The 17,681-nt window shown below is 26.9% G+C and overlaps 2 protein-coding genes across 2 annotated transcripts; one reads left to right on the top strand and one right to left on the bottom strand.

Moving 5' to 3' along the window:
* The first annotated feature begins 6,834 nt into the window (after positions 1-6,834).
* Positions 6,835-16,335, top strand: LOC122503535. The gene is made up of 2 exons (XM_043614107.1): positions 6,835-7,063; positions 10,366-16,335. Exon 2 carries the CDS (start codon positions 10,379-10,381, stop codon positions 16,145-16,147), a length of 5,769 nt encoding a protein of 1,922 aa, XP_043470042.1. The 5' UTR covers positions 6,835-7,063; positions 10,366-10,378; the 3' UTR covers positions 16,148-16,335.
* Positions 16,336-16,484: 149 nt separating this feature from the next.
* LOC122503536 (urocalcin-like) lies at positions 16,485-17,469 on the bottom strand. Its single transcript, XM_043614108.1, has 2 exons — positions 17,257-17,469; positions 16,485-16,632 (listed from the first exon to the last, which is right to left on the bottom strand). The coding sequence occupies exons 1-2, from the start codon at positions 17,429-17,431 to the stop codon at positions 16,613-16,615; spliced, it is 195 nt and encodes a 64-aa protein (XP_043470043.1). The 5' UTR covers positions 17,432-17,469; the 3' UTR covers positions 16,485-16,612.
* Positions 17,470-17,681: the final 212 nt, after the last annotated feature.

Below are 17,681 nucleotides of genomic sequence, written 5' to 3'. Positions count from 1 at the left end.
TTGTCCCACGTTTTGACCTATACATTTTTTTAGGAAAAAATCTCACCTTTATGAAAAAATTTTAAAAAATAAATAAAAAATGTTCATTTGATAAAAAAATGAAATTTTATTTTTTAATTGAATTTTTCAAGGTCAAAAAATTTTTTTTTTAATTTGTTTACACCATTAGAAAGTGCTGGAAAACAGCAAAAAAACCCAAAATAGAAAACATCTTTTCGTTTTGTTTTAAAGAAACTACAAATTTTTCGAATATTCCATGTAAATTTTTGACCCGGATCACTTGACGTGGAATGCCACATAAGTATATAATTTAATATTCAATTATAGTCGTAAATAATATTATTTACAATTTATTTATTTATTTAGAAATAAAAATTTTAAAAACTCGTGAAAATTAAAAGTTGAACATATTTACGATTTATTTATTATTAACAATTATTATTAAATAATTATATTTATTTTATTATTTATTGGTTTAAAATATATAAAATAGGTAGTAATAAACATAATATTAATAATATAATAATAATAAAAATTATTATAATTGTTATGTTATATTATGTTTTCTAAATAAATGAAAAATAAGATAATATATAATTATATAGAAAATAATAATAGTAATAAAAATATGTAAAAAGAATAACAAAAAATTAAAATTAAACAATTCTTTAATATTAAAGAAAACTGTTCAAATTTATTAAAAAATAATTAAGTATGTAGTTTACTTGATTATTTACTTATTTATTTTTATTTATTTATTTACTTTTATTTTATTAAATTTTAATTTATAAAAAAAAATTCATGCACTTTTATTTTTAATAAACTTTTTTTGTTTTTTAATATTTTTGTAAATTGGATTTAGTTACTTACATTAATTATTTAACTTGTAAATATAACAATTGTTTAAATTAGTAAAAAATTTCAATTTTTTAAATATTTTCTGTTTCAATATGTATAGAAATTACACGCGATTTTGCATGTGAATTTCAAAATTTTTCCAGATAAAATAAAGGTGAAATATAGAGACAAGATATACTTCAAGTCTTTATCCTGTTGTGAGTTCTCTAAACAAGCAGTGTATAAAGGAATTGAGGAAGAAAGAAAGAGAGGGTATAATAATTGTTTAGACGCAACTCGTTTAAAATATTGAAGTCTGCGAGCCGCTACTTCATAATTCTTTTTTCTTTTTTTATAAACCGCATACCACAGTGAAGAGGCAGAAAAAAAAATTCTTCAAGTTGGAAAAATTGTTTCGATAAATGTATAAATTTCTTTTATTATATTATTTACTTATAAAAACAATACTATTTTCGCGTCGAAATTTATTTTTTTTAAATTCCAATCGTATTTATTTTATTCTATAAGGTTGATGCATAGTAATTAATTCTTTCCTATTAAAAAAAAAAAAAAATCAAGAAAAAAGTAGATGATAAAATTAACTTTTTATACTAGTGGATAATATAACAATAAATAATAGTTTCAGTTTAAATAATTATAATAAACGCAGGAATAATAATTTATTTATTTACGCATTATAAATAATGGGGGCTTACAAAAAGTTACAAAGTCCTTTTTGTACTGCAGATTTTTGTAAAAATATTTTCGTGATTTTTCATTTAAAAAAGTTATTTTGAATTTAATTTTTTTATTACATAATGATACATACAGGTTAGACCAGTAATATTTTTTAATTAACTAAAGAAATTTTTATTAATTTTTAATATCGAAGCGTGACTCATATAATATGGTAGCGTTAAAAAAATAAAGAGGATGTTGAAAAATAATTAAAAATAAAAAAACAAATCATAATTTAATTTTAATTAACAATGTATTAATAGTAATATTGTTAATTAAAAGAAAAGTCTTTTGACTTAGAATATTTGTTTAATATTATTTATTATTATTGTATATTATATTATTTTATATTATTATTATTATTATTCTTATTATTATTATTTACTCCTTTAATTTTATGTTTTTAATTTTAAACTTAATTATCAATTATAAAACAATTGTACCTATAATAGAAATAAGTTTTCATAATTTAAATTATTTTTGTTTTAATGCTTATAACATCTTTTTAACTATTTATATTAACAACCATAGTAAGATAATAATAATGGTAATATTATTAAAACTAATTATTATATATTATTTGAAATTATAGTCCAACCAATTTATAATAGAATTCCTCAAACAAATTGTATTAACAAATAATATTTAACAACAAATTGTAATAACAAATAATATTTATCAAAATTGCAATAACGAATAATATTTAACAAAAAATTGTAATAACAAATATTATTTAACAAGAAATTGTAATAAAAAATAATAATTTAACAAATTATAAATGTATCGCTTATTATTATTAAAAAAAATGTATAGCGTTATCATTTTTTTATATATATCGAGGTGTATTAAAAAAAATTATCAAGGTGCACATAAAAAAGAACTTTAATGGAATTGCATAAATACATTCTGATAAATGTTTTCCAATACAAAAAAATATTATTTTTAGTACAGCATTTACAATGTAATAATAAACTATCCTGATTAATTTATAAATAAACATATTAGATAAAGAATTATTGAAATCAACAGTATAGAATAAATTATTATAAACAAGAATAAAAATAATAATCATATTAATAGTAATAATTATAATAGATATAATAAATAAAAAGACATTAAGAATGATAATAAGAAAAAAATAAAAAATAATGTAGTTTTCAGATATCCTGCTTTGTAAGGACATTATTTTTTTACAGCGAGTGTCCGTTCTTCTGATTATTGTTTAATTGTCATATTTTTTCTAGATGATTGAATAATAAAATTATTTAAATATTATTTATTTATAATAGCGGAGCTAAAATGTTGAAACTATCAGATGTGCATGATTCCAAAATTTTTTTTCAAAATTCAAAATGGCGCCTCAAAAATGGCAGCCAAAATTTTTAAATTTGTAAAAATATGAAAAAATTCCAAATATTTATATATTTTTTTACTTAAATGCTTCAGTTGAATAATGTCGTGTTATTACAACGAAATATTGTTATTTGATGTCATTTAACAATATTATAAACAATTTATTTAAACAAATTAAAAACTACAGGCCAAAGTGGTAGAAAAAAAATATTTTTTCAGCAATTCTTATTCTTGAAATGAGAATGGATATTGAAAGTATAAAAATTCATTAAAAATTATTTAACAATGTTTAAGAATTTTATAAACAATTAGCAAAACATGAAGTACAATTGTAAAAACATTAATTTTCTTTTTCTTAAATTTTCAAAATTTATTTTCTCTTTAGGGAGTTAAATTATATAGTAACAGTCAGAACTCAAGGCATAAATAAAATAAAAATTCGTTAAATTTAAAAATGATTACACCCACACATTGGTGCCATATAAAATTTTTAAAAAATCTAATAAATAATCCAATTAGTAAAAATAATAACTAATAAAACACATATAATAAATAGTAGACGAATAAATAAGAATAAATAAAGCAAAACTGATAAATAATATTTCAATCGAAACTGACTATCATCAATAAAGGCACAATTTAAATTTTTGAAATTTTATAATAGTATACTATTATAATAGGTGTATTGAGCCTGCGTGAATGCAAATTATCTAAATACTTTTGCGTCATAAACTTAAATTTTCTTTTATTAATTTCAATTATTATTATTTTTATAAATTGTAATGTTACACTTAGGTATATGTTTCTTAAGTCATGTGCACTTTTTCACTAAAAGATCCGCATGTAAAAACCCTATGGTAGTACACATACGCCGCGGGGAAAATTATATAAATAAATAAAATGATAAACTCCAAAAATATCTTAAAGCAGTTTATCACTTTTAAAAATATAGATTTTACATAAAAACAAGTTTGTTACAGTCATCAAATACAATAAACGTCAATTAATTCAGACCCCCATTGACATTCTTAATAATCTAAAATTAGGTTAATGATTCTGTGAGAAACGACTTAAAAATTGATGATTCTAATTACTTTAATTGATTATCATGAATGAAAACTAATTCAATTCTTCAAAATATCATAAAATTAGTGTAAAAAGAAGAGATTTGAAACAATTTATTAAAGAAAAAAGTATTTAAATTTAGTGAGGAGGATAAAAATTGAGAAATGCGGTAACTTAATTTATTTTTATAATACATGGATATATTCGACTTATAAATATATCTATTTTATAAACAATGAAGTTGAAAAAAAACAATTTTCCTTTTTTTTATTTTTAGTATATTATCAGTTTAAGGGATTTATTCCATTTTGAATACAGAACAAGAAATTACTGCGCGTTTTTTGTTTGCATTGATTCAAGGAAAGGGGATTAAAAAATTAAATAAAGTAAAGACTTGCCTTCAAATGAGTATTACAATGTTAATAATTTACAACGTTGATAACGATTTTTCACTGCCTGAAATTTTATTATACTTTGTTTCACTTTTTTCTTTATACGACTGAAAATATATACCATATATACATTGTGGAATATTAGAAAACTGCGAATCCCCTCAGAACTGAACCTACTGAGCTCAATATTGAACTAGTAGAACACACGCATACATATATCTATATATTATACACGTGACTCAAGTTTGACTGTATACATTGCATTCTATAGCGTCGTGTTGCCTGGCAACCAGGTGGGGAAGGATTAGTATAAAGATCATCAACAGGGAAGGGATTCGTGAATTCACCTTCAAACTGTGAAAAGAGCCTAAAGACTATTTTTAGGTCTAAAATACAAAAATTATTACATATTTTTAAATATTATGAACACACTTATTCTATATACGCTTCTTTATTAACCTTACAAAAAAATACCATAACCTATCAAAAATCGCCAATGCCAGGGCTTTCGTTTCCAGTTCCAATTGCGGGCCTTTACTGGCTTTATTCCATTTTGCCCACCACTTTTTGGCTTACTCTTAACCTTAATATTTTTGACCAACCAAACTACTTCTATTCACTCATGCACATTCATCATTCCAACCACATTTTGTCTACTCCTTGATCTTTTCACCCCATCTATCCAAATACATTCTTTACCTAATATTCGTACCACTCTTCCATTATTTCTTTTATTCCATGTTTTCTGTCTCAATAGCCATATAATTCTTCCTTCTCTCCACGTTCTATCCTCATCAATTCTTATCACACTTCCTTTCAACCTCGTTTTTAGCCTCATCACATTCTTTTTCTCCTCACTACCCAACTCCACCAACTATAACTTTGGCACACCATTCTCGACCATTCCTATCGCTTGTACCGTTTTAATACTTACACTGACCCCCATCCACCCAAACACCTTTTCCACCTCTTCTCTTACCCTCCATTGCACTTACATTCATTACCCTTGATCACAATGTTCTTTTTTCTTTTATCTCTTTCCATGACATCCACTCGCCTCGATAATTCCCCCATTTTCATCTGTATAGACACATTCTAACTTCCCTTAACCTTCTCTTCATTTTCCATTAAACGTTCTTTCAATTCATACATTTTCCTCCACAAGTCTTATTCCATTTCTTTTATCCACTCTAACTCCCACTTTATCTACATTCTGTGCATTCTCAATTAAGAAATTTAAAATTTCTCTGTCCCTTTCATCATTTTTTTTATTCGCACGTTTCAATTTTTTCCTATTTTCTTAAATTATTTTTCTAAATAATACAAATTTCACAGGAATTCAGTTATTTACATATTTTTTTATAAATTTCTTTGTAATAATTCAATTATTTCCATAAATAATAACAATTTTTTACAAGGATTCAATTATTTTTAATACAAAATTTTAATCGAATTCGTTGAAAAATGTAATTGTTCTTCAAAATTCTATTAAAATTCGCCAAAACAATTCATTTATTAAAAAAATTTTTTAATAAAATTTTTTATTAGAATTAAATTATGAGAAATATTTAATATGTAAGGCATTTCATTTCAAATCGTTCCACCGACAAAAAACAATCGCAAGGAGAGCGATTTTCTAATAAATTTTATTATTTAAAAATTTAATTATTTGTAACATATTATACACTGAATTGAAAGAGAATTTCATCAACTGTTTAGTGCTATTTTTATTTTTTAAAATTTCTCTCAATTTCGTAGAGAAATTCCTGTTTGAAAGTTTAAACTTCTCTTAATATCTAAAAACACCCCTCCACCTTCCCGTCGATTTTTATCAAAAGTATATGAAAATAAAGCTTAAATTTTCTAGTTTCCATTACCGTATAATATATTATGGACATTTAATGGGATTAATAGAAAAAAATTGTTTAAAAAATGTGTTTTTGAAAAATTTGACAAATGGTACGAATGGTACCCCATTTTCACCTCCATAGACACATTCTAACTTCCCCCTTCTCCTTCTCTTCATTTTCCATTAAACGTTCTTTCAATTCATACATTTTCCTCCACAAGTCTTCCTTTTCTTTTATCCACTCTAACTTATTAACGGTCTTCTTGGACCGTTAGGCCGCAGTCCCATGGCAGCGTTTTGCGTTGCGTTGTAATGAGAGAGAATGCAGCAAACGTATATTTGCGTCTTTTTTTCTCCCATTACGACGCAACGCAAAACGCTGTCATGGGACTCCACCCTTAATAATTAATAACTGTCAACTGTCAAGACAGCATGAAGTAAAGAAACATTAAGAAATAATGACCAACAATAAAAATCCTTCAGTTTCGCTAAACGATCGTAGTGCCCCGGTTGTTGACGATTCGCCGAAACACTCTCGTACCATCACTCAACTCCACTTTATCCTATTGGACTTTTCCATTCGTGTACATCTACATACTTTCGTCAGATAAATTATTTTTCACCATAATAAAAACTCAGGAATAAATATTCATAAGACTGTTGCTGTTTAATTAAAAACAAGGATATTCAACCGAAAAGCAAAGTACAAAGGAAAAAAATTGTTCTGTAGTTATATTATAAATACAGAGAAACAGAATTTTATTAATGTCAATAAATGACTATAAATATAACCTAAAAAATTGCAATAATATACAGTAGTAATAAACACGTGAGTATTAACACTTTTTCTTTTACAAAAAAGACTTATTTCTTTTTGAAAGTTGTAAAATGTAAATTATACCTTTCTACTTAATAAAAAATATTTTTTCTGTCTTTTTTCATTGTTAAATACTAAGTTTTCTTTGTTGTAAAAAAAGACCGGGTATAATGTAAACGATGTAAACAATGTTTTGACCGGTTGTATTAGAAGTGGATAAAAAGTATTATTTTTGCGAACTCTAGTAGAAAATATAAGAACTAACATAATATTGAATTTTTGTCTGAAAATAAAATATTTTTAAAGATTGAATTCCTTGGAACTATTTTAAGTATACTTTCGACTGATAATGCCGGTTACATTATTTTAAAACGCTTTTCAGATAAAAAAATGTATATCAATAAAGGAAGTTTGGGGCTAAATGATACATTTTCTGTTAAAAGACTTCCCGAGGTTTTAAATAATGAAAAATCGATTTTTAAATTGTATTTATATTGTACCATTTTAAGAATTCGTTATAAATAAACTATACCATTTTGGAAGATGTTTAGAAAACATTCCTTTTCGACAAAAATAATTTTTGCTTTTATTTTAAATTGACTACAATTATTTGCAAAAAATATTCGAAATTCAATGATTTTCAATAACCAGTATTTTCATAAAATTTCGCAAAAGAATTCAATTATTTAAAAAAAAATTTCGAAAAAATCACTTATTTTACAAAATTTTTATACAATTCTTCACAAAAATTCAATTACGTTCACTAATAATAACATTTTTCATGAAATTTCAATTTTTTTAAAACATTTTAATTAAATTCTTCGCAATAATTCAATTATTTTCATAAATAATAAAATTCATTGCAGGATTTTAATTATTTTTAATCCAATTTTACAGGAATTGCACAAAAAGTGTAATTATTCTTAAAAATTTAATTTCAATTCTTCGGAAAAATCAATTATTTTAAAAAATGACTTTTTACAATTCTTTAAAAGAATTCATTTATTTACAAAAATAGTAAATTTTTTAACAGGAATTCAATTATTTTCAAATATTTTAATAAAATTGTTGGAAAGAAATCAATGATTTTAAATACAATTTTAAAGAAATTTTTTTGAAACATTGCAATTATTTTTTTTTATTTTAATAAAATTCTTCCAAAGAATTCAATTATGTTGATAAATAACAAAATTATTCCCGAAAATTCAATTATTTTGAAGTATTTTAATAAAATTCTTTGCAAAATTCAATTATTTTCATAAATAAAAATATTATTTAAAAGAATTCAATTATTTTAAAAAGTAATTAATTTTTTCTTAAAAATTCAATTATTTTTAAAAATAATAAAATTCGTCTCAGGAATTCAATTATTTTTGAAAATTTTAATAAAATTCTTAGCAACTATTTAATTATTTTCATAAATAAAAAAATTCATCACAGGAATTCAATTATTTTCAAATATTTTAATAAAATTGATCGAAAGAAATTAATTATTTCAAATAAAATTTTAATTACATTCTTTTGAAATAATTCAATTATTCTTTTAGATTTTAATAAAATTCTTCCAAAGAATTGAATTATGTTGACAATTAAAATTATTCCCGAAAATTCAATTATTTTGAAGCATTTTAATAAAATTCTTTGCAAAATTCAATTATTTCCATAAATAACAATATTCATCAAAAGAATTTAATTATTTTTAAAAGTAATGAATTTTTCCTTGAAAATGCAATTATTTTTAAAAATTCTAATAAATCGTTTGCAAGAATTCAATTATTTTCATAAATAATAAAATGCTTTTTAGGAATTCAATTATTTTTTTAAAAAATTTAATAAAATGCAACACAGACATTCAATTATTCTCAAAAATTTTAATAGAATTCATTGTAAAATTTGATTATTTCCAAACAGAATTCAATTATTTAAAAAAATTTTTGTATGAATCTTCGTAAAAATTCAATTATTTTCATAAATAATAAAACTCATCGCAGGATTTCAATTATTTTTAATATAATTTTACAGGAATTGCTCAAAAAATGTAATTATTCTTAAAAATGTTATTTCAATTTCTCGAAAAATTCAATTATTTAAGAAAATGTTTTTTAAAATTGTTTTTGAAGAATACAATTATATTCAAAGATATTGGTAATTTTCACAGGAATACAATTATTTTCAAATATTTTAATAAAATTATTCGAAAGAAATCAATTATTTTAAATACAATTGTAATTAAATTTTTTTGAAATAATTTAATTATTTTTTTTTAGATTTTAATAGTTCAATTATTTTGAGGTATTTTAATAAAATTCTTTGCAAAATTCATTTATTTTCATAAATAACACTATTCATCTCAAGAATTCAATTATTTCTAAAAGTAATACATTTTTTCTTGGACATTCAATTATTTAAAAAAATTCTAGTAAAATCGTTTGCAAGAATTCAATTATTTTCATAAATAATAAAATGCTTTTTAGGAATTCAAATATTTTCAAAACAATATAATAAAATGCCACAGACAGTTTCTATTATTCTCGAAAATTTCAATAGAATTCTTTGTAAAATTTTATTATTTTTAAAAACTTTTCGCAATTCAATGATTTTTATTATCTACTATTTTACTACTATTTTCATACAATTTCCAAACAGAATTCAATTATTTAAAAAAAATTTTGTAAAAATCCTCGTAAGAATTCAATTCTTTTCATGAATAATAAAAATTTCTCATGAATTCATTTATTTAAATTAGAATTTCCATAAAATTAGTCGAAAGAAATCAATTATTTAAAAAATTTTATAAAATTCTTAACAAGAATTAAATTATTTTTATAGTTATTTAAATTCTTTCATGAATAATAAAATTCTTTGCAGGAATTAAATTTATTAGCAGGATAAGAAAGAAGTAAATATTTTTAATGAAAATTAGGAAAAAGTCATGAAAATCAAATATAGAATGGTATTTTTGTCAGTTTTGTTGAAGTGTCTAAAACGAGTTTTTTTGGTCAAGTTTAATTTTTCGATAGCTACTTTTTTACCAATTTTTTTAGTTTGAAAGCTACTTTTTGCAAATTTTTTTATATTAATTATCGAGTGCGAAGTCTGTAACCCTGAATAACTTAACGTCATCTGCGAAAAGTAAAATAACAGAGTTAATATAATTTGTTATATCGTTGATATAAATATTAAACAAAGGTGTTAATCATCTGTTTTTCGTCTTCTTATTATTAGCCTCAAAACTTCAGTATTGAATGTTAGTTCTTAATTTTCTCCAAACAGAAAAATAAATTAAACAAAGAATCCTCTCATTTTGTTTCCAGATGTATCATCATCATGTCCTTCTTTTCAAACGAATGCTTTATCTGTAAATCCACAGAAACCCTAAAAATATGCGGTAGTTGTAATATGATCTCATACTGTGGATCAAAACACCAAAAGCTCGATTGGTCCAATCATAAAGAATTTTGTAACGCAATTTTTTTTGTACTCAAAGAAACCGGAACATCACACATTTACGAAAAACAACTGAATTCAGATTTAGAAACATGGATCAAAGAACGCGAGCAAATGTCCCAATTGATAGAAACCTTACTCGGTCGTCCTCTTCTCCTGCACGAAGAACAAATAATTTTAATGCCAAGATCATGTTTCGTCTGCCATAACACGCAGCAAGAATCCTTAACAAATTGCCCCAATTGTAGATGCGTGAATTTTTGCGAATTACATCAATCGAGTTCGGAACATGACAAAGACTGTGAATCATTACAATTGTTCAGGGACTTGGACGGCGAAGTTCAAGATCCGAATAAATTACGAATTATACTGTCGATTATTAAAAGTATCGTAGAGGTTACGTTTCGGGAAAATATTCCCGAAAGTATGGAGGAATATTTGCGGGAATATATTACAGGGGGTGATGCAATTTTGATTCAGAGTTGTGCATCAAACATGCTGAGTATGCCCTTGACTCTTTATAACGCGGTGAGGAAATTAAATCTCGAGGGTGCTAAGGAATTAACCCTACATGTTCGTTGCGAATTACCAGATTCGGATATTTGGGAGCTGCTGCTTCACTTTCTGCCGAATTTGCTTTTTTTGAGGATAATATTCGTTGATCAGCCGGAAGCGAGTAAGATGAAAATGAAACTTTGCAGTGAATGTTGCGAGGGGGAGAAGAAGTTAATTTTACAAACCAAGGATCTTGCTTATGAGAAATTCGTCGAGGATGAATTGTTCACGAAACCGGATCTAATTGCCCTGATGCCGGTCGAAGGGAACGAGGATAACGAGTGGGAAAATTTACGGGAGGTTATCAGTAGGGTGGGATGTCCTTTGGTATTAACTTGCGTTACCGAAAGTAAAGCGAAAAAAGTTGGGGCGAGTTTGAAAACAACCTTCTTCACGAACTTGAGATACGAAGGTTTGAATTGTTTCGGTGCCTTGGAACCTTTACGCGAATGGACGAACTACGGAATTGGGAAGATAAATCAGTACCTAATAATCGCTGAGGGACGAAACGAGAAATGTCGCGCGAAACACTTTCCCAATCAGTCGCCCCTTTTACTTAAAAAAGAAGCCGGGGAATTTTGGAATCAACAGCATTTTTTCTTCTCCCATATTTGTCGCGCCTGTAGAGCGAAATCTTCCATTATTACCTGTAGATACTGTCAGATGGTTTTCTACTGTTCCGAAGTCCATCGAAGGGAAGATTGGTATCTACACAAGGATCTTTGTAAATTAATACAGAAATTACTTCTCGCTTCGGGGAGAAGAAGTATTTTCGCCGGCGAACTTGATCTGATGAACTGCCAAAAGGTCGATCCGGAAAAATGGTTGGAGGCAAAACTGAGTATTTTAGCGAAAGTCGAAAGCGAATTTGATCGGGAACTTTTGCTATTCGAGCAGCAAATGTTTTTATTCCCAAAAACTTGTTTCGCGTGTCATGAAAGCGATTTACAAAAGCTCTTTATTTGTAGATGTGGAACCACACTTTGTAAGACGCATAAGGACTTTCGGGGTCATAAGACAATTTGCAGTGATTTGTACCTTTGTTACTTGCTGCATGAGAACGAGGAAGTTGTACAACTACCGGAATTTCAGTTTGTTACGGGATTTGATAATAAACTGCCAGACTCGATGCAGAAATTTCTAACCGATTGGATAGTTTGTCAAAATGATCGTCCGTTTAGTAGCATTGAGAAAATATTGATTGGCGAACTGTTGACGAGACCATTGACACTTTTGTTTGCTTTGGAGAAATTACAGTTGGAATTCACATCGATGGTTGTTCACGTGATTGGTGCACATAATTCGAAGCACGCCGGTGAAGAATTTTGGAACATTCTCTTTGTTTGGTTGAAAAAATTAAAGAACGTTTCGATCATCTACTTGGGAGTGGGAACAAAAAGTTTAAATTCTAGTTCGAATTCGTTGCGGCTAAGATCATATCCCTTGACGTATGGAGAGTTTTCAATGGGGAAATTTTTCAATAAACCGGATATAATAATTGGTTATGATTTAGATATTCATGAGTGTGAATTAAAAGACTGTAGTTGTATTAATGACGTTTTGGCTGCTAAAAAATTGGGAGTTCCATTTATTATGACTTCGGGTACCAAAGAACGGGCTTGTGATGATAATCGAAAGATTTCGCGAATGTTCGAAACACCAGTGGCACCGGAGTTTGCTTATTTGAATCCCTTCGCGTCTCTAGAACCCCTGAGGGATTTTGAAACCGAATGTTTACGATATCTGAATAAGTGTGTTGTTATTTATCTGAAATGGAAGTCGTCGAAGGATGAGAAAATCGATATTTTTCAGGCCGATTTGTCCCGAAGTTATGAGTTGGAGAAAAAATTGGCTGAGTTGTTATTCACGAAACCGAAGAATGAGGAAGTTGAAAAGAATGAAGTGCCGGAAGTAAACGAGGAATGGGAAGAACCAAGAAGACCGATTTCTAGCGTTTTTGCCGCAAGTTCAGAATTGAAGTACCTACTGAAAGATTGTGGATTTAAGGAGAATTCGTCTGTCAGAAGGAAACAGTTAGAGGAACCTGATTTTCAATTCGTTAAGTGTACGGCGAAGGATCCTCCCAAAGAGAACATCGAAACGAATCAAAAGGATTTTTTCAAGATGGAGAACATCGAAACGAATAAAAAGGAGTTTTTCATGAAAGGGACGAATCAAAAGGAGTTTTTCAAGAAGGAGAACATCGAAACGAATCAAAAGGAGTTTTTCAAGAAAGAAAATATCGAAACGAATCAAAAGGATTTTTTCAAGAAAGAAAAAATCGAAACGACTCCAACTGACATAGATGAGAAATGTTGCGAAATATTCGAAAGTCTGCTAGGAAGTTCAAACACCGAGAACGATGAGGAGGCAGACGACGTTCAGATTTACGAAAGTTTCGAAGATGTCGAAGTAAAGGAGGAAATTAATCAACAAGAAATTTCAACAAATGGAGAAACCGAAAATTCTGATAGAAAATTGACCAAAATAACCGAGGAGGACATTGGTGAGACAAAGTTAAGAAATGAAGAATCGAAAGCATCTGTTGAAGATTCTCGAAAAGATTCCGTATTCAGTGGATTAATGAAGAACTTATTCAAAATGAAAACGGAACTTGCTGCAGAAAATAAGAATCGAAGTGATTTCGAAGAAAGTTTTAAAAGTGAAAATGCGGATGATTCAAAGGATTCATTAACTTCGGGAAATTTACCAATTAGGAAAGAGGAGATAAAATCGGAGACTAGAACTGAAAAACTACGGCGAAATCCTTTCTTTAATGTTACCAATGCAAATGCGGAACTAAAAAGTATGTTGGCGAATTTTAAGAGCAGTTCTACTTCGAATTCGATTTCGATTTCGGGAAATGAAAAACGGGGAGTTGAAACGGAAAATTTGGAAGCTGAAAGTGAACCTAAGAAATCGGAGAGTGGAATATTTACAAATACGAAAAGCCTCCAGGAATCTAAAACATCAGAGAATGGAACATTTAAAACTACGAAAAGATTCGAAGACTATTTCCGGAATTTAGAAGCGGAAAGTGAAGCTAAGAAATCGGGGAATGGAATATTTGGAATTACGAAGACCCTTGATGACGATTTGAAGAATTTCGAAGCTGAAAGTGAACCAAAAAATTCGGAGAATGGAACATTTATAACTACGAAAAGCCTAGAGGACGATTTAAAGAATTTAGAAGCTAAAAGTGAACCTAAAAAATCGGAGAAGGGAACATTTGAAATTACGAAGACGCCCGAAGAAGATTTGAAGAATTTAGAAGCGGAAAGTGAACCTAAAAAATCGGAGAATGGAACATTTGAAGTTACGAAGACGCCCGAAGAGGATTTGAAGAATTCAGAAGCGGAAAGTGAACCTAAGAAATCGTCGAATGGAACATTTGTAACTACGAAAAGATTCGAAGACTATTTTAGGAATTTAAAAGCGAAAAGTGAACCTAAGAAGTCGGTGAATGGAACTTTTGGAATTGCGAAAACGCCCGAAGAAGATTTGAAGAATTTAGACGCGGAAAGTGAACCTAAAACATCGGAGAAGGGAACATTTGAAATTGCGAAGACGGCCGAAGAAGATTTGAAGAATTTAGAAGCGGAAAGTGACCCTAAAAAATCAGAGGATGGTACGTTTGAAATTACGAAGACGCCCGAAGAAGTTTTGAAGAATTTAGAAGTGGAAATTGAACCTAAAAATCCCGGAAAATTTGCAATTGCGAAAGAACTCGTAGGCGGTTCAATGGATTTAAAATTAGAAACAAAAGTTCCGAATTCAGAAAATAAAAACGGAATTTCGGAAATTGAAGACGAATTGCAGACTTTAGGAACTGATAAAGACGCTGATGCTGATGATGATGGAAATTTGAAAGAAGCGAATAATCTTCAGAAGGAATTACTAGAAACTTCGACAGAATTTAGATGCCAAAAAATAGATGATTCCTTAAACAAAGAACCAAATCCATCGGATGTTAAGAATTCCCAACCACTTTCCGTTTTTCAGGGTCTTTTGGTGAATTTAAAGAAACTTCAAACAGAAAGTCCAATCAAAGTGGAAACTAAAACAGAAGAATCAAGATTTAAACCAAAAGAAACTAATTCCGAGACTAGTTCGGGTCCTAAACTTTCGAATGAAGAAAATTCAGATTTTAAAAATGAAGAAAAAACTCTTGAATCCAAAATGCGGAATTTAAAAATTGAAGATCTTGCGGATCATGTTAGTGACGATACAAATAAAAACATCGAAGAGCAAATGAAAAATGTGCAAAACCTCGAAGAAGAAAATATAATTCCAGTTGATGAAAACCCAACTTTGGATACGGAACTTGCGAACTTTTCAAAAGTAGAAAAAGAATCTTCAATCCTAGAAGATAATTCTGAACAAAATTCTTTACTGGAAGTTAAAACTTTGACTTTTGAAATGGACGATGATAAAAATAAACTTGTGAAGGGTTCGAGGGAAAATCTAACTGAAAAATTCGAATCAGAAGAATTGGGAGATGAAAAAAATGTTTCTGAAATTTCGACTGGGAAAAAAGAAGAGGAACTTTGTAAAACTAACCAAATTGTAGGGGAAACTTTATCGAAAGCTACCGAAGAAAAAGTGAATCAAGAAATTTCCAGGGAAACTTCGTCTGAATGTTTAACACCAAAAGTCGAAAAATCATCAGAAGATAAAAAAACTGAATCCATGAGTTGTAATTTTGAAACTGAAAATACACCGAACGAAAAGTGTTTCGAAATTGAATTAAAGAACCAGACTTCGGAAATTTTTCCCCAAACTTCCGAAGTTTTAATTAAAATTCCAAATATTGGGGAAGTTTTGAGTAAAACTGACATTAAATTTCCACAAATGGAAAATATGGCCACAAACGAAACTAAAGATTCTGAATTAATATCATCATCATCGGATGGAACCAAATCGAATCAAACCGATTCATCAGATTCGCCACTAAACGTCGATTTATATCGTGAAATTTTACTATTAAAAGAAGAAATCAAACGACTCAAGGAAAACGAGACAAAAATCCAATGCGAGAATTTGCGACTTAAAGAAGAAGTGAATAATATTCGAGAGGAAAGAAAATTTTTATAAGGAAAAATAAAAATAAAAAATAATTTTCGAATACAGAGAAAAAACATGACTGTGATGAATATAGGGAAAAAGTTTATTTTATTTTTTTATACAGATATTCTTAAAATATAAAAATTTTTTAAGAATCAGAATTTAGTTTTAGTTTAAAATACAAAAGAAAAAGAACTATTTTCATCTTCAATTACTATTTTTTTTTTTTTTAAAGATATTTTCTTAAGTTCATGTAATTTTACGTTTCTTTAAACTATGTAACTGTTTTTCTGTTTATTTTATATAGTCTCAACGAAAAATATTTTCTTTTTTAAAATTCTTTAAAATTTTAAAATGTAAATAAAAATTTTTGATACCAAAAATGAAAATTTGTTTTATTTTCTGGTTTTTTAACACAGTTTATATTTTATTTATTTTGTACAGCAAGTACTCTTCAATTAACTTCCAAAAATTGTTGAATTGAGAAAACAGTTTTTATTGGCACTTCTTCTTTCCTGTAATAAAAGAAAGGTTTGTATTAAACATCGTTGCTTATAATTATAAAAACCTACTATTTACTAATTTTTATACGTTATGCTACTATTTGGGTACTTTTTTTTAGATTTCAGCTACTAAAAGCTATTCTCAAAAATTATAATAAAAAATAATCAAGTTTAATTTTTCGATAGCTATTTTTTTACTACTTTTTGATATTTTTTAAAAATTAATTATCGAGTGCGAAGTCTAATTTTCTATTTAATTTCATTGTCGATTTTAATCATAATATTAACATAAAATAATTCTTAATAGTATAAAATTTAGTGAATTAGATTTAAAAAAAAATACAAAATTTAAAATATAAAAAAAATATTTACTAAATTTTATTTTAAAAAAAGTTTTTAAATTAATATTTACTTTTCAAACAAATAAGTGATAATCAATAATTAGGAACTAATAAGTAACTGTTATTATTAGGAATAAATGTTTTCAACAGTTCAAATGCAAAGAAATAACAATAAAAAATCTAAAGTAAACATTAAAATATTAAAAACACTGAATTTCTATGTAAACATTAATTTTAATCGCATAAATTTGGAAATACTAAAAGATTTCTGAAATTTATTTAAAAAAATACTCACTTCTTAATCCACTTTTTTTACATTTTTTACTGCAACAGTCATTATTACTGCCACATTTTGCCCCCTTTTTTGAACATGTCCTTGGTGTTGTCGTTGTAATAACAGCAGCATCAACAATTCCTGTGAGAATTGCCAGGGACAATAATGTTAAAATTGCAATTATTGAAAGATACATTTTTTTCAAACTGATATTTTATCACAAAATTTATCAGTTTTTATATACCGTTGAATTTGTACTTCCTTGAAATAAGGAAAATTTCAGGAAATTATTTTCATTCGATGAACAATAATAAAAGATTGTGAAAACTTCAATGTTTTGATGATAAAAAAGAAATTGCGCAATTTTTGTTTATCATTTTTATTTTTGACCTGATAAATATTCAACTATTAATGTTTTTTTATTTATTCTTACAAAATTAACATTT

Source organism: Leptopilina heterotoma, unplaced genomic scaffold (genome assembly GCF_015476425.1).
Source record: "Leptopilina heterotoma isolate Lh14 unplaced genomic scaffold, ASM1547642v1 Lhet_264, whole genome shotgun sequence".
Taxonomy (NCBI): domain Eukaryota; kingdom Metazoa; phylum Arthropoda; class Insecta; order Hymenoptera; family Figitidae; genus Leptopilina; species Leptopilina heterotoma.
Note: the sequence above shows the minus strand (reverse complement) of the source record. Positions and strands in the feature narration are given on the sequence as shown.

Coding starts and splice junctions, on each gene's coding strand:
- LOC122503536 (XM_043614108.1), bottom strand. CDS start 17,431: ATGTATCTTTCAATAATTGCAATTTTAACATTATTGTCCCTGGCAATT. Junction 16,633..17,256: donor TAAAAAAAGTGGATTAAGAA/GTGAGTATTTTT, acceptor CTTTTATTACAG/GAAAGAAGAAGTGCCAATAA.
- LOC122503535 (XM_043614107.1), top strand. CDS start 10,379: ATGTCCTTCTTTTCAAACGAATGCTTTATCTGTAAATCCACAGAAACC.